Source organism: Scomber scombrus, chromosome 20, assembly GCF_963691925.1.
Source record: "Scomber scombrus chromosome 20, fScoSco1.1, whole genome shotgun sequence".
Lineage (NCBI taxonomy): Eukaryota > Metazoa > Chordata > Actinopteri > Scombriformes > Scombridae > Scomber > Scomber scombrus.
In genome coordinates, this window is record NC_084989.1 from 193,645 (window position 1) to 208,842 (window position 15,198).

At 39.2% G+C, this 15,198-nt stretch overlaps 1 protein-coding gene across 1 annotated transcript in view; it reads right to left on the minus strand.

Annotated features, from left to right (window-relative positions):
• Window positions 1-15,198, minus strand: part of cubn (cubilin (intrinsic factor-cobalamin receptor)) — a 125,323-nt gene that overhangs the window by 61,836 nt on the left and 48,289 nt on the right. The window contains exons 24-36 of the mRNA XM_062441464.1: window positions 11,721-11,881; window positions 11,451-11,632; window positions 10,253-10,409; window positions 9,487-9,677; window positions 8,819-8,978; window positions 8,385-8,566; window positions 7,337-7,505; window positions 5,006-5,187; window positions 3,405-3,561; window positions 2,458-2,574; window positions 2,227-2,340; window positions 443-571; window positions 159-291 (exon numbers count right to left, since the gene is read on the minus strand). Of these exons, the coding sequence (XP_062297448.1) occupies window positions 159-291; window positions 443-571; window positions 2,227-2,340; window positions 2,458-2,574; window positions 3,405-3,561; window positions 5,006-5,187; window positions 7,337-7,505; window positions 8,385-8,566; window positions 8,819-8,978; window positions 9,487-9,677; window positions 10,253-10,409; window positions 11,451-11,632; window positions 11,721-11,881 (2,034 nt within the window). The remainder of the gene's footprint in view (window positions 1-158; window positions 292-442; window positions 572-2,226; window positions 2,341-2,457; window positions 2,575-3,404; window positions 3,562-5,005; window positions 5,188-7,336; window positions 7,506-8,384; window positions 8,567-8,818; window positions 8,979-9,486; window positions 9,678-10,252; window positions 10,410-11,450; window positions 11,633-11,720; window positions 11,882-15,198) is intronic.

Sequence of the window (15,198 nt, forward strand, 5' to 3'; positions counted from 1 at the left end):
CCTCCCCACCCCCAAAGTAACATTACAGAAGATGATTGTAGAACACGGTCAAAAATTCCATAAAACCATGTAACTTAATTTGGAGTTTGAAATATCTCATCCCATAGAATATAAAACGAGAGGAACATTTTAAATGAGAATGTTTAAAACTGACTAACGTAAATGAGAGCTGGAGACGGTTCCCTGGTGAGCTGATGATGGTCCACACACACTCCACATTAGGTGGATAAGCATCTGGATAGTTAGGACTATTAAATGCACCACTCTCCATCACCAGATTGCCCCCACAACCTGCGAAGAAGAGGTGAGTATGATGAATCTGCCTGGAGGTTTTGTCAGTGCCAGTGTGTATGCATGAAAGGAGAATGAGTTTGAATTTTCTGTGATCAATTCTAAATTTGTCCAGCTGGAACTGTGAGTGTTGTGTGCTTGTACGTCTTACTGGAGGTGGATGCTGAGTACGTGGCTCTGAAGCCTCTTCTAGAGACAGAGAGGTCGGAGATGAAGTTGACCACCAAGGAGTTACTGAAGGATGTCACCGGGTGAGGAATCTCAGAGCCACAGTAGCGCCCTAACAAAATTTTACATCTTTATTTATATATATAATTAATTAATTTATCAATTTAAGGCTACATATGATTTCACTAATTGAACATTCATATGCTTTCTGGTAACTGTTGACTTGTTACAGTCAACCTAATTTAGCAGAGTAATATGTCCACATATGGTATCACTGTCAATTTACATGATTATGGGTAGTACATACAGTGCTCGCTGAAACTTTGTGAACCCTAGAATTTGCTATATTTCTGCATAAGTATGAAATGACATGATCAGATTTCCTCCAAGTCCTAAAACTAGAAAAAGAGATATCAGTCAAACAAATGACTCAAAAACCTTACACATTTTTGTTTATTTATTGAGGAAAATGATCCAACTTTACATATTTGTGTGTGTCAAAAGTATGTGAATCTCTAGGATTACCAATTAATTTGAAGGGTAAATAAAAGTCAGATCTTTCAATCAATGGGATGACAATTGAGTGTAAGTCTGAGAGGCATTGTATATTTACAGAGCGAAATCTGTGTCTTCACTATCAAAGTCTAAGTTTCAGAACACAGGTTTGTGGAAGTGTATCATAGCCTGTAACACAACAGATTTCAGAACACCTTAGAGGAAGAGATGTTGATGCTCAGCAGGCTCCAAACGGTTACAAAATCATTGGACTCCGCCAATCGACAATGGGGCAGATTGTGTGGAAATGAAAGACATCGAACACCAGTGTTACCCTCCCCAGGAGTGGTTGAACAACAGAGAACAACAACCCTAACCCTAACCCTAACCCTAACCCTAGGATCCCAGCATTATGTATAGAAAACTAAAAGCCTTCTTGCAGTTGCTATAGTCTACATTCATGAGTCCACCATCAGGAGAACATTGAACATCAATGATGTGTATGGCAGAGTTGCAAAGAGAAAGCCACAACTCTCTAAAAAGAACATTGCTGCTGTCTACATTTTTGCTCAAGACCACATGGATAAGCCAGAAGATGATTGGAAAAATATTCTATGGATGGATAAGACCAAGTTCAAACTTTTCGGCTTTGAGTTGTACCAACACATTCTACAGGAACATATCAAACTATCTGTGAACTGATGCTCAACAGAAAGTGGGTCATAAAAAAAGACAACAACAAACATACAAGTTGTTCTACCAAAGAATTGTTAGAGCAGAAGAAAGTTAATGTTTTTGAATGGCTGTCAAAGCCCACACCTTAATCCTATAGAAATATTGTGGAAGGACCTGAAGCAGGCAGTTCATGCCAAGAAGCCCACCAACATCGCCAAGCTGGGACTGTTGTAAGGAGGGACAGGATAAAAATCCTCCAAAATATTGTGGAGGCTCATTAACAGTTACCACAAATGTTATGTTGAACTTTTTGCTGTGAAATGGAGTCACACCAATTATTGAAAGCAAGGGTTCACATACTTTTGTCTCACAGAAATAGGAAAGATATAAGAAGATGTAATAATTTTCCTCATATACATGTTATAATGTTTTTGTCTGGTTGGTTTAATTGGGTTCCCTGTGTCTAGTTTTAGGACTTGTGTAAAAAATCTAATTATGTCACACACACACACACACACACACACACACACACACACACACACACACACACACACACACACACACACACACACACACACACACACACACTATAACTACCTATAGAAGGCGCCTGGTAGTTGTCTCCATCCAGGATTTCCACGGCATCATGAGAACAGTCGGAGTAAATCATCTCTAACTCAAAGTCAGTGAATGACAGGGTCACATGGTTAACTGGCCACAAAAAGACAAGTCTTAAGTTTAAAAGTACAAAAACATTTTGTGTATTACCAAAAACATACCAGAAAGCTTTCCCAGTCTGTGGGTGTTAAAATTGACCTGGCAACTCACATGGCTCCTGTGCTTTGATGATCCAACTACAGTTTTGACTGGAGGGATATGGTGCTGGGTACCGTGGTGATGCAATGGCTCCGCCATTATTGTCTGTTATGATTGTTGCTCCACAAGCTGTAGAAAACAAATACCAAAAACCAAAGAAAAATACTAAAATATTTAAACTGTATATAATAACATCTAAGAAGGAATCCTACCATAGCTGATAGCTGTAGCATGATGAGAACATCAGTAAAAAGTCTAAGCAAAACTTTGGAAAGAAGAGAGAAAAGGCAACTCAAATTTGAGCCATTTTGCATTAATTTGATTTTTAAAGAGTAGGGAGGTGAAAGGAAATGAGGAATGACATGCAACAAAACACCCCAGCTGAGATCAAACAGGGATGTTACAGCACAGCAGCATAGCACAGGGTCAGCATCTTTGACTTGTAACACCAGGACATGCAGGTTCTGTTGCAAGATCTACCTCCATTGGGACTTGGAACATGGCTTGTACTTAAGGGGAAGGTACAATCAGACTTTATATAGAGGGTATGGATAAGATAAAATGAATGCACATCTTGTATCACACAATGAATGCAAAGTTGGTGTCCCCAATCTCTGAAATGACATTATCGTTTTAAAAATGTTATGTAAATTGATTGATACACCCGATGACTCACAAGAATAGTGAGGTAAATGCAGTGACAAAATTCAGTTGCAGCATGCAGTGATATTACTATTTGAATGTTTATATATATATACACACATAAATAATGATATAATACTTACATAAATTCATATATAATTATGAAAAATGTTTAATGTAATGAATAAATAAATATGTAATTTATCACAATAAATAAATCAAAAATGATATATATACATCTGTATAGATTTTTATAATTCATGATCCATTTGTATATGTATTTATACTGATTAAAGCAGAGGTTAAAGGACACCCACACTCAGCAAAGTGAGCACTGAAGCCACGGTGGCTGCGACTGGAGTCAGACCGAAAGCGAACATAGATGGTGTTCTGGGTGGATGTAATGGAGGGGGGAAGACTGGTACCACACACACGTGCAAGCAATGGAGAATATATGGTTGGACCATCATGGATCTACAGAGGGACAGACATGCTGTTTTAGTTAAACAATGCCACTATAGCTATAGGAATCGTGGAGTCTCATGATTGCAGTTATCCAGTTAATGCAAGTAATAGTAGTCACTACCATTGTAATGATAGACAGCTTTCATCAGTTCTATTGTACAGGTCAAATCAACAAAAGGATTGTGCAGCTTTTACAGCAGCGGTGCAAATGAGACAAAAAATAGCATTTAATTCATAAAGCACCAGAAAAGGGTGAAATGAAAATAAGCCTTGCTGTAAAAAACGCCTAATTCACAAAGACTAGCGCAAATTTCCACACACAGTTAAAATAGAGTTGGTGTTAACCCCGCTCACACTTGCTCCTCACTCACTATTTCAAACATGTGAGGTTTGAATGGTAATGATATTGTTATTTAATAATTATCAAGGGTGAAATTTCCAGTCAGACATCTTGGGAGGGGGGGGGGTTAAAAATTAAAATGTCCTGAGAATGCTGATGGAACTCAGGATTCATCTATAAGGGCTGCTTTATATAAATAAACAATCCAGGTATAATCAGGTATAAAACTGAATCATAGTGTAACATTTACCACTAAACTACCATCAAATTAGCATCAGGTCCTGACCAATCTAGTGTTAATGAAGTTTCAGCTGCTGTGCCATATGCATAAATGTGCACAGCCTCTTTCTCAGTTTGGAGATGCACTTATCATTTCAAATGTTGTATGATGCAGACAGCTGTGGCACACTTCTAGCTGTGGACAACAAACAGAACATCAGTACTGATGTTTCTGCAACATCCCAGGTACATTTAGTGACATTATTGTACAAACTACATTATTGTAAGTTTCGGACATTAATCTAACACCAGGTTTCCAACCTGTGTGAATCACATTAATAGCTATGTTTTGATGTTTGACATTTCAGTAGATTATGTTATAGATAATACTAGAAGTAAAAGAAGCAAAATAAGTTTGTGATTGTGCAGAGCTCTGTGTGTGCACCTCTGTTAATTAAATAAATATGATGCATTTGCGGTTTGTTGTAGTGTGGAGATAGTGTGAAACACTAGAAACCGCTCCTGTTACAGATGCAAAACAAGGGCAAATTGCACTAGGCAATTTTATGGGAGCGGTGTGCAGGCATATCAATGGTGTATATCAATTGCGCAAAACCTTTTGTGGATAAGACCTTAAAATGGAGCAGATGGTGGGCTGCCCAATTTCACAGTGCTATTCACAATTGCAATCCATTCTTTGTGAATTTGGGCCTGTGTTGGTAAATTCCCCAGCATTTAAGTTTTATCAGCAACTAAAGCCAACCCATATATTTATAAAACAACAAAAATACAATACCTTAGAGGCTGGAAGCTCTAATAGGTCAGTAACAAAGTTATAGTGCTTTTGAATGATGTTTTTGTACTACAGATTAAATGTTAAAGTAAGGCACTCACAGCCACATAGTCCCATGAACAGTCGCTATGATGTTCAATGTCCAGGTCAGAGAAGTTGAAAAAGACACGATGGCTGGGGTCTACACTGATGACCCAGGAACAGTCCACATTGTTTGGATAGCTGTTGGGATACAAAGGAGAATGGATCTCCCCTGATGGAGCAGCAACTGGGCCTCCACAGCCTGTAAGAGGGACAATTAATTAAAGGTTATAGAGAGTGTCACTCCAATGGTGCTGATGGCAAAATTGCATCTTATCTCTGATATATTGTATGTATGGTGCATGGTTAATGGACTTTATATAACACCTTTCAAGTCTGCCAACCACTCAAAGTATCAGCATTCAACCATTTAGACACACATTCATACACAAAGTGCCAACCTGCTCATCAGTAGTGATATAGCACTTTTTTCATATGCCTATCCTTATCGGCAGAGTTGTGAATTGTTGTTGGAACTTGAGTGTTGACACTCTTATGGTGCTTTTTTTCCTATCTATATTCAAGAGCGTGGTCTTTTAGTTTGAAGCATGATTTATTAATTTCCTGCTCAAGATTTTGTAATGAGTGAAGTGATTTTAATCTATGTTACACAATTGAAGTCAAAGTCAGTCAATGATGTTGAAAAGATGTAGAAAAATCCTTATTACCATCCATTACAAGCTCTAACAGCACATGTTTTCACACAAGTCTTCAGTTGAAAAGACTTGCCTCCAGTACTACTGTAAGGAACCTATGTAGGAGTTATATTTGACCAGGATCTGTCCTTTAATTCCCACATAAAACACATTTCAAGGTCTGCCTATTTTCATCTGCGTAACATTTCAAAAATCAGACATATTCTGTCTCAAAATGATGCTGAAAAACTAATCCATGCATTTGTTACTTCTAGGCTGGATTATTGTAATTCATTATTATCAGGCTGTCCTAACAAGTCTCTAAAGACTCTCCAACTGGTCCAGAATGCAGCTGCACGCGTTCTGACAAAAATTAGAAAGAGAGATCATATTACTCCTATTTTAGCTTCACTGCATTGGCTTCCCGTAAAATCAAGAATAGAATTTAAAATCCTTCTCCTCACTTTTAAAGCTCTTACTGGTCAGGCTCCATCATATCTTAAAGAGCTCATAGTACCTTATGTACCTACTAGAACACTGTGCTCCCAGCATGCAGGCCTACTTGTGGTACCTAGTATCTCTAAAAGTAGAATGGGAGGCAGAGCCTTCAGTTATCAGGCTCCTCTCCTGTGGAACCATCTCCCAGATTCGGTCCGGAGGGCAGACACCCTCTCTACGTTTAAGAGTAGGCTTAAAACTTTCCTTTTTGATAAAGCTTATAGTTAGCCAGCTCCTAGTTTATGCTGCTATAGGCTTAGACTGCCGGGGGACTCCTACCTCCATGATGCACTGAGCTCCTCTCTCCTCCTCTCTCTCTCTATCCATCTATCTATATCCAATAACATTCATGTACTATTAATGCATTCAATAACCTAAACTTCTTCCCCGGAGTTGTCTGTGCTTTCTCGTCTCACAGGTAATCTGGGCCTGTAGACGTCCGGATGACAGATTCCAGTCCCGGACCTTCTAGCTTCAATGTTTATTTTCAATGTGCTTCTCTCTCTCTCTTATTCTTCCTCTCTCTCCTCTCTACCCCAACCAGTCGAGGCAGATGTTCTCCCACTTTGAGCCTGGTTCTGTCTGAGGTGTCTTCACGTTTAAAGGGAGTTTTTTCTTGCCATTGTTGCTAAGTGCTGCTCATGTGGGAATGTTGGGTCTCTTTAAAATTAAAACCTGAAGAGTTCGGTTTAGAACCTGCTCTATGTGTAAAGTGCCTTGAGATAACTTTGTTGTGATTTGGCGCTATACAAATAAAGATTGATTGATTGATTGATTGAAAAGGCACATGCCAGATGAAAAAGCTACTCTACTGGAAGACGCCTTGAAATTTGAAAGTGAAGCAGCTGTAGCTCTAGCTGAAGCTGCAGCAGACAAACAACACAAAGAATTTTAATCACTGAAAGACAGCAAACTGAATCTCAATCTCCACAAAACAAAATGTCGGCGTGTGAAAGTAAGCATTTTTGTCTCCCAAATTAGGCATTTCTACTTTGCATGATGCCATCTTTCCCTCCAAAGAACACCTGGCTCACGCTGACATTCCACCATGAAATGTCCAACTTGTTTTTGTCATTAACTTGTTGCTTATCTTTCCCCAAATTAAGAGGAAAGCTACATTCACAACTCCCACCCAAATCAGTAATACAGTGTGTTCTTCCATAGTATAGTGGGACAGAGGTAAAGCATATGGGCACGTACTCAATGATGTTCACCCACCTCCTAGGTTTTCAGTCCAGCTTGCATTGAAACCTCGACCGCTGACATAGGCATCTGACTTGAAGCGAACTGTGAGCAGGTTACCAGTGCTGGAGACATGCATTGGGCTAGTTGTGGTGCTACAGAGCTTGGCCAGCTGAGGGGCTGACAGGTCTGGGCCTCCAAACACCTGAGGGGAAGTCAAAAGTACTGATTGAGAGACCAACAGCAATATGTTTATTTCTGGTTCATTGTGTTAACATTTTAATACATCTTATAATGACAGTTGCACTGTTAAGAGCTCTGGTCATTCCAGAGCAACACTGAAAACAGACAGTAATGCCATTGACATCTTTCTTTTGCCATTCGTTCTGATTTGGATAGAAGTCTTGCTGATGAACTGATTCACTTCATAGACAGCTCCTCCAGGATGTCATTTTTTGTGATTGTTATGATCAAAAAGGTTTGATTGTGTAGCAGCTTTTGTCAAAAATTGTCCTTTTTTTTGCTGTAAAATGTTTGATGACATGTCACATTGATTGTTTTAATGAGACTGATGCAGGGGAATGCAACAATTGGTTGCCTAATTCTCATAAGACGACCAAATTTCCCATAAACCCCATCACTACCTGTTTTGGTATTTGTAAATGAGAACTTATTTTTGTTGATAAAGCAAGTTTGGTTTGGAAAGGCTTAATTGTGTTGTATGTAGTGCATTATTTAAGATTAAACTATTAAACTAAACAGTAAAACCATACAAAGTAGTTAAAGTTACCTCGACCAAAACCAGCTACCACAGTAAGCTGCAAGGAAACTGTGAGAGACTGTGCTTCTCTTCTCCTGACAGCTTCAACTAAATTTGTATTAATAATTGTATCACTGATTAAACTGACCTTCACCAAACTATGTGATTTTCATCTTTCTAAAAAACAAAAGGAACAGAGTACATCTGTTCAGGTTCTATCAGCTAGAGCAATGTTGCAAAAAACATTTGCATCAACACAATCAATTTGATTTTTTTTTATTTGGGGATTGTTTTCTGCTCAAAACAGAAAGCCTCATATCTTACCTCCAGCACATCATAGTTACAATCTTGGTGAAACTCCACATCAAACTCATGTATAGTGAGAGTGATGCTGCTACCAGCTGACGTCGTAATATACCAGATGCACTCCTTGTTTTCTGGATACCTGTTTGGGTAGTCTGGACTGTTGAAGGAGCCACTGGGACCAGAATGCTCCCCACCACAACCTGCAGGGACAGACTTCAAGTAAGATGGGACCAAAGAGTCTTACAATTTGAATAAAGAAAGTGTTCATCACCTAAACCTGACAATATTTCTAATATAGTGATGATCCGAGCTCTAGAACTATGACAGTTGACATTGCAATAGATTTTAACACAAATTTTACAGCATGCATGAAGTTAAGAGTACTGAATATCACTTTATGTAGTCCTGCTGATTTAAAAAAAACTTAAAAACAAAACACATTTCCCTCTTACCATACTGGTACCACATCATCTGGAAGCCAGACAAGGACACAGATGAGTCAGTGCGGAACACCACGGTAAGGGCTGAGGTTGTGGTGCTGTTGGCTGGTGGTGGCGTGTATCCACAGAATGTGCCGATCAGAGGAGCTTGTTCATTAGGTCCATTATAGAGCTTGGACAAAAACATTTAAAGTGATATGAGTGGATGTTATAATACATAGTTTTGTATATCAAAACTGACAGTGACAAAAAAATCTGAAGAATAGTTGTTTTTATTTTTATCAAATTAAAATAGACTATAAAAGCAGTTTATTTCAATTAAAACACAACCATACATTTAATAGATATCTAGACCTCTGAGCGATGTGTCAAACAAATCGTGTTGGACTAACAGTTATAAAACACTCTGGAATAACATTCTCATACAGGTTTGTAGGTTATGTGGATACAACATTTTCCAAAAATCAAAACCAGGCTCCCACAGTGATAGTTGTAAGTGTCTCCATTGATATACAGTGGAGGAAATAATTATTTGATCCCCTGCTGATTTTGTCAGTTTTCCCCCTTACAAAGACATGAACAGTCCATCATTTTTATGGTAGGTTTATTTTAACAGAGAGAGACAGAATATCAACAAGGAAGCAAGGTGCAAGCAAGGTGAATGGTGTCTGTCTGTGTACCTTGATGGAGTCATACTGACAACTGCTGGAAGTGGCCTCCACCTGGAAGGCAGTAAAGGTGTAGTTGATGGTGTTTCCACTGCTGGCCTGGATAGTCCAGCTGCACTCTGAGTTGATGGGGTAGCTGTTAGGAAAATTTAGTGACTCCACCATTCCTCTGTGCTGGCCTGAAATGAGCACCCCTTGACATTCTGAAAACAAACAACAAGTTTATATCTCAGATGAATTCTGGGAGTTCAGTCAATATCTGGTAGTCATGATTGTAATTCAGGGGACCATGGCTTATACTAATATCCTGTATTTTTAAATACAACACATCATCTTAGACATGTATCTATTAAGATTTATATGTTTAAATCAATTGATAAAACAGCTTATTTTTGAAAATTGCACAAACATTAAGGTTTATGTTATTATGATGAAGTAAATCTGCAGAAATGAATAGTTATATGTTGTTATATATATATATATATATATATATATATATATATAACAAGTTATATTTACTTTGTTAAATGTTAATAAACATGACTAAATTGCAGTTCTTATTTTGAATCTATTGTATTTCATTCAAAATATGCATGATGTACCAACATTACCATTATCATTGTCTGTAGTCAAACAATGTCACACATGTTGAAATGAAGCAAATGAAGAAAGAACATGAAAGCTGTGTGTTACTGCATGTTAATCAAAAAGATTTTTTCAGCTTCATTTTTTTTCTTTTTGTACTACTACATTTACTTTGATGATTACTTATACGTACTGGAAGTGTATGTTGCAAAGAAGCCTCCAGTGCTAACGCTGCTGTCAGTGCGTAGCTTGATGTAAAGCTGATTACTGGAAGAGCTGATGTTGCTGGGTGGCTGGCTGCCACATAACTTAGCCAGCTCTGTGGCACTGCTGCTGTTACCATCATACACCTGAACAATGGACAGACACACCCACACAAATGCAAACACACACACAAAAAAAAGGTCAAATAATGGAAACAAAACACATTAAAGCTGCAGTCTGTAACTATTTTTTTGTTATATTTGCTAAAATTGTCATTATGATCAGATATAGATAAACTGTGACAAAATTCACTCTCTCTGGGTCCACCCAATGGTCGTGAAATGATTTGCAAGAATCCACCGCTCACGAATCAAAACAACCAATCAGAGCCCGGAGGAGGGTCAAAAACGCTGTACACACGCTGCTGGCAGCCCCCCTCCCCGGCACAGCGCGTGCTCCCTCTGCAGCACTCCTCCCCCGTGCATCGTCTGCTTTGCTCTCACTCGGTTGCTCTACTGTGGGGACGAGCTTTCACGTGCGTGCAGCGTGCACGGGGAGGGGGTTCCTCTGTGGGGAGGGGCTTTCAAGGCAGGGCTGCAGCGCAGCAGAAAGGAAGAAGGAGGGACCTGGAGCCTGAACTCGTTCAAAGTCCACTTTTTTCTCTTAACTACAGACTGCAGCTTTAAATGATATCAATCTCTGGTCTATTGCAATAGTAAATTGTAAAGAGAAAAACGTCACTATTGTTTGTTTGGAGTTCATGAATCACTATAACTCAGCTCTTGATTTAGATTCTGGGTAATGTATTGTATATATTTTTAAACATATTCTTAAATGCTGACTTACATGCATAGATGTGTAATGTGTAAAATGACAATTTTACTGTTATTCCCAACATGCAGTTGTTTAACCTTATTCTTTTATCCATCACACTTTTTATACACATGTACTTATGTATAAAAACTCTACAGAGATGTGTGTTTCTACCACTGTGTTTGAAACAAACTATATTATGGACAGTATATTATACATTACCTACTTTTCCATGTGTATCTGTGGAGTTTCAAAAGGTATCCCAGCACTCTCTCAATACCGATGTTTTTTTAAACTTTTTAAACAAGTGATCAGCCCATAAATGATCAACCACTGTATAATGCACTCAAATTCTATGGAGGTACAGTACTCACGGACAGGTAATCATAAGAGCAGGCAGAGCTGGACTCCAAGTGGAAATCAGAGAAAGAGAGGAGAAGCTGGCTGCCCTGGTTGGTCCTGATGTTCCAGTAGCACTCAGCATTAGGGTGGTAGGGCAGTGGGTAGTTAGGCGAGGAAAATGCTCCAGATGCAGTTGTCATAAGCCCTCCACAGCCTTAGGAAAAGAAATGAAATCATATGGACAGGCACATGTGTTTGTGTGTGTGTGAGTATGACCAAAACATGTGCAGAAGTGCACTCACCAGTCTGTGTACCATCCCAGAAGGCAGTGAATCCTTGACGTGGCACACTTGCATCAGAGTGGAATCTGACCCAAAGACGGTTACTGTGGGATACAAGGACTGGAGGCCTCTGATTGGCACAGAACTTACCAATCAAGGGAGATGTCTCATAGCCACCATCCCTGCAGAAGATGGAGGGAATTCAAAATGTCAGTGATCATGTATGACCACAGACATATGTCCATGTTCCTGGTCCATCTTTTTTTGGCTTGTCATATTGAAGTTAAAAATTCACTGGTTTAAAATTCCTAAAATTACATCCCATCAAGAGCAAAAGATTCGAGCAATCAACTGTCTGAAGACTGAGATCTGTTGATTAAATGAGTCAAGCCTGGGGTCCGTTCCATAAAGTAAGCTCGGAAAAGTGTTGCTTATTGTTGAAGACCTGACTTGAATGAGCCTAACAAATGAGATCAGGCTAAAGCGGTTCCATAAAGGCCGATCTAGGTTCACGCAATCAAACTAATTCAAGACAGGCTCAAGTATTCAGACTAATTTCGTGTGCACGCCATTCATGAGCAAATCCACCACAGAAGAGCAACACAGCAGCAGCAGTCTCCAGCAGACACTTCTGCTGAAGACGTATGAAGAATTTAAACATATGATCACAAAAAACAATAAATAAAATTGAAAGCAGGAAATAACTGATCGATTGAATGGGTCTGATCTGTCTCTGAAGGTGTGTTCTCATTGCAGTGCCCTGCGTACTATGGCAGCTCTGTCATGTACAAGCTCCTCAATGAAGGGACACACCTTGACCAGGCCAGCTGACAGTCTTGCCTGGGCCCAGGACGAGATAATCTTAGATGGGCCCCCCCGCGCCCGGATCTCTCCTTTTCCTCTGCTCTTCCTCTCCTCTGCACTTCCTCTCCTCTCCTCAATGTTGGGGGAGCTACTTTGCAAGCGTAGCTTGTAAAACTACATGAAGTTCAGCCTGACAGTAGTTTGAACAAACTACCCCTGGAGAAATGTAGTTTGTACTACAGCTAAAAATAGTAGCTTTAGCAACTACTGATACTCATTATACTGATTTAACTCAGCGTTAAATAAATCAACATGTGGTGTATATTAAACTAAATATAATAGCCAACAAAAAATTCACATGCCAGCAGAAATATGCCTCTCAACTCAGTTTTATTTTTTTAAAGAAAAAAAGCTGGTCAACATACTGTAGGTTCACCATAGACATGTTGGGTAATCTATAGACATGTTGGGTAATATAAAGAGAAAATGAAAATCCTACCACAATACCCACATGTACAGTAAATCAGAAATGTAAATCAGTCAACAAAAAATGTAATAAAAAACCCAAAGAGGTAGATATATTCTAGATCGGTGTGTCTTGAACAACAATGTTGGCATGTCATGACATGATTCATGCCTTTTTTCAAAGAGAGTTCTGGAACACAATAATGGTAAAATAAAAAATATATTATATAGGTATAGGTAATAAAAAATATTTCATGTGCAGGTGGTCGAGTGGTTAGAGCACATGCCATATGCTGCTAAATAAAGGCGTCTATGCCAACAACATTTTTAAAAAAATGATAATAATAAATGTCATGTTATTGACCATAATTGTAGTTACAGCAAATTGTAGTTAAGCTATGTAGTTCAACTACATGTAGTTTAAGTCTCCCCAACACTGCCTCTCCTCTGCTCTTCCTACTCCTACTCTATCAGACTCGGTCATTTTAGTTGGCCATAATGCAGGATCGCTGAAATTAAATATCTGATCTGTCTCTGATCCATCCTGCTCTGACTCTGACGGGGCAGCGGGCCCCTCCCGCTCCACTGTGACTCTCTCTCTCTTCTCTCTCACCGGTAGCCTGACTCTGTCCCTCCGTTGCGGGGCAGCTCTCCCGCATCACTCTCTCTGTCACCTGACTGCAGCTGGATCTCTCTCCTCTCTGACGGAGCTACCAAACTCAACTGTTTCTGTCAAAGATAACGTGTTGTGTCAGGCTTTTATACAAGCTAATGGACGTTAACATTAGAGCTGACCTGTTAGGTTACGTTACAAGGCTGCCGGTAAACGTTGGCTGCGCTGTTTTTTACCTTGCTCTACGTTGACTTTACTAGTTCCAGCTTCACTGTCACCACCTTTTTTTAAATATTTGTTTAGAAAATCTCTAAGGCCTCTATTTTCTTCTTCTCTTCTTTTCTTTTCTTTACTTTTCTGAACACCGGACTTGGGCTGACTGGACATTTTTAGCGTACTGAACTTAAACTCAAATGACAACATCAAATTTTGATCAGTGGCCAAACCATTTTTGTGTGTGTGTGTGTGTGTGTGGGGGGGGGGGGGGGGGGTTCTTGACCACTATTTCAAGGGCAATTAGGAAGAAAACAAATAAAAAGCTTTTATGTAACTCAAATATTACACATTTTTTCCACAAATAGGCCTATTTTGAAAAATTATTCCATAATTAATGAGGGCCCAGTTCTTCTTCTTCCCCCCCCCCCCAGGACAACAGACCCGTTGGTCCCCCCCTATCGACGGGCGTGACCTTGACTAACAGAGAAACAGTGCATGGGTTCTGGTCGTTATATATACTGGACCTTTATCAATTAAAAGAAAAATAGAAACGCCTAGACATGCATCCACTAAACACTTTTTAGACATTATTTTTAATGTACTAATCAGTAACCAATACCTTTAAAACAGCGCTTCCTATCAGGAAAACAGCAGTTAAAGACATATGGATCTCTAGTCCAAATATTTTTGCATCCATACACACGTTAAGTTGACTATGTACTTGACTCTATATATATATATATATATATATATATATATATATATATATATATATATATATATATATATATATATATGATTATTAAGTCGATTATGTAACAGGGCCCTGGTGACTAGACAGGGCAGGGCTGACAAGACTGATATAGGCTGGGGAAAAACACTGAGGGCAGGGCTGGGCTAACAAACATGATGCGAGGAACACAGAAGGGAAACAGCTGAAAATCTGAAACCCAAGTAAACATTAGGGATGGGCATTGATAAGATTTTATTGATACCGATGCCTTTAACAATTCTGCTTATCGGTCCAATTCTTCATTGATTCCCTTATCAATTCCTGATCAATTCTTTGTGTGGAACAATTGGCTTACACAAGTTTTCAGTGACATGACAACTCTCATCTCCATTGTTTATCAATGACCTCGCATGCTAATGAATATATGAAACATAAGAATAAGCAGAGTGCTTCGCTGTCATCAATGTTAATATTATATATCCAGCAGTGAGAGCAACCTCTCTGCTGTACCGTTAGCTCTAGGAAAGTCATCAGCTGTACAACACGCTGGGGTGTGACTGACAGTTATTTTCTTCACCTCAGAGGTAATGCTGCAGTGCGTGTGTTGGTCAGCTGGTCACATTTGTTACTGCTCCGTCGCTAGCTTTAGCATCTGAGTGACAGACGAA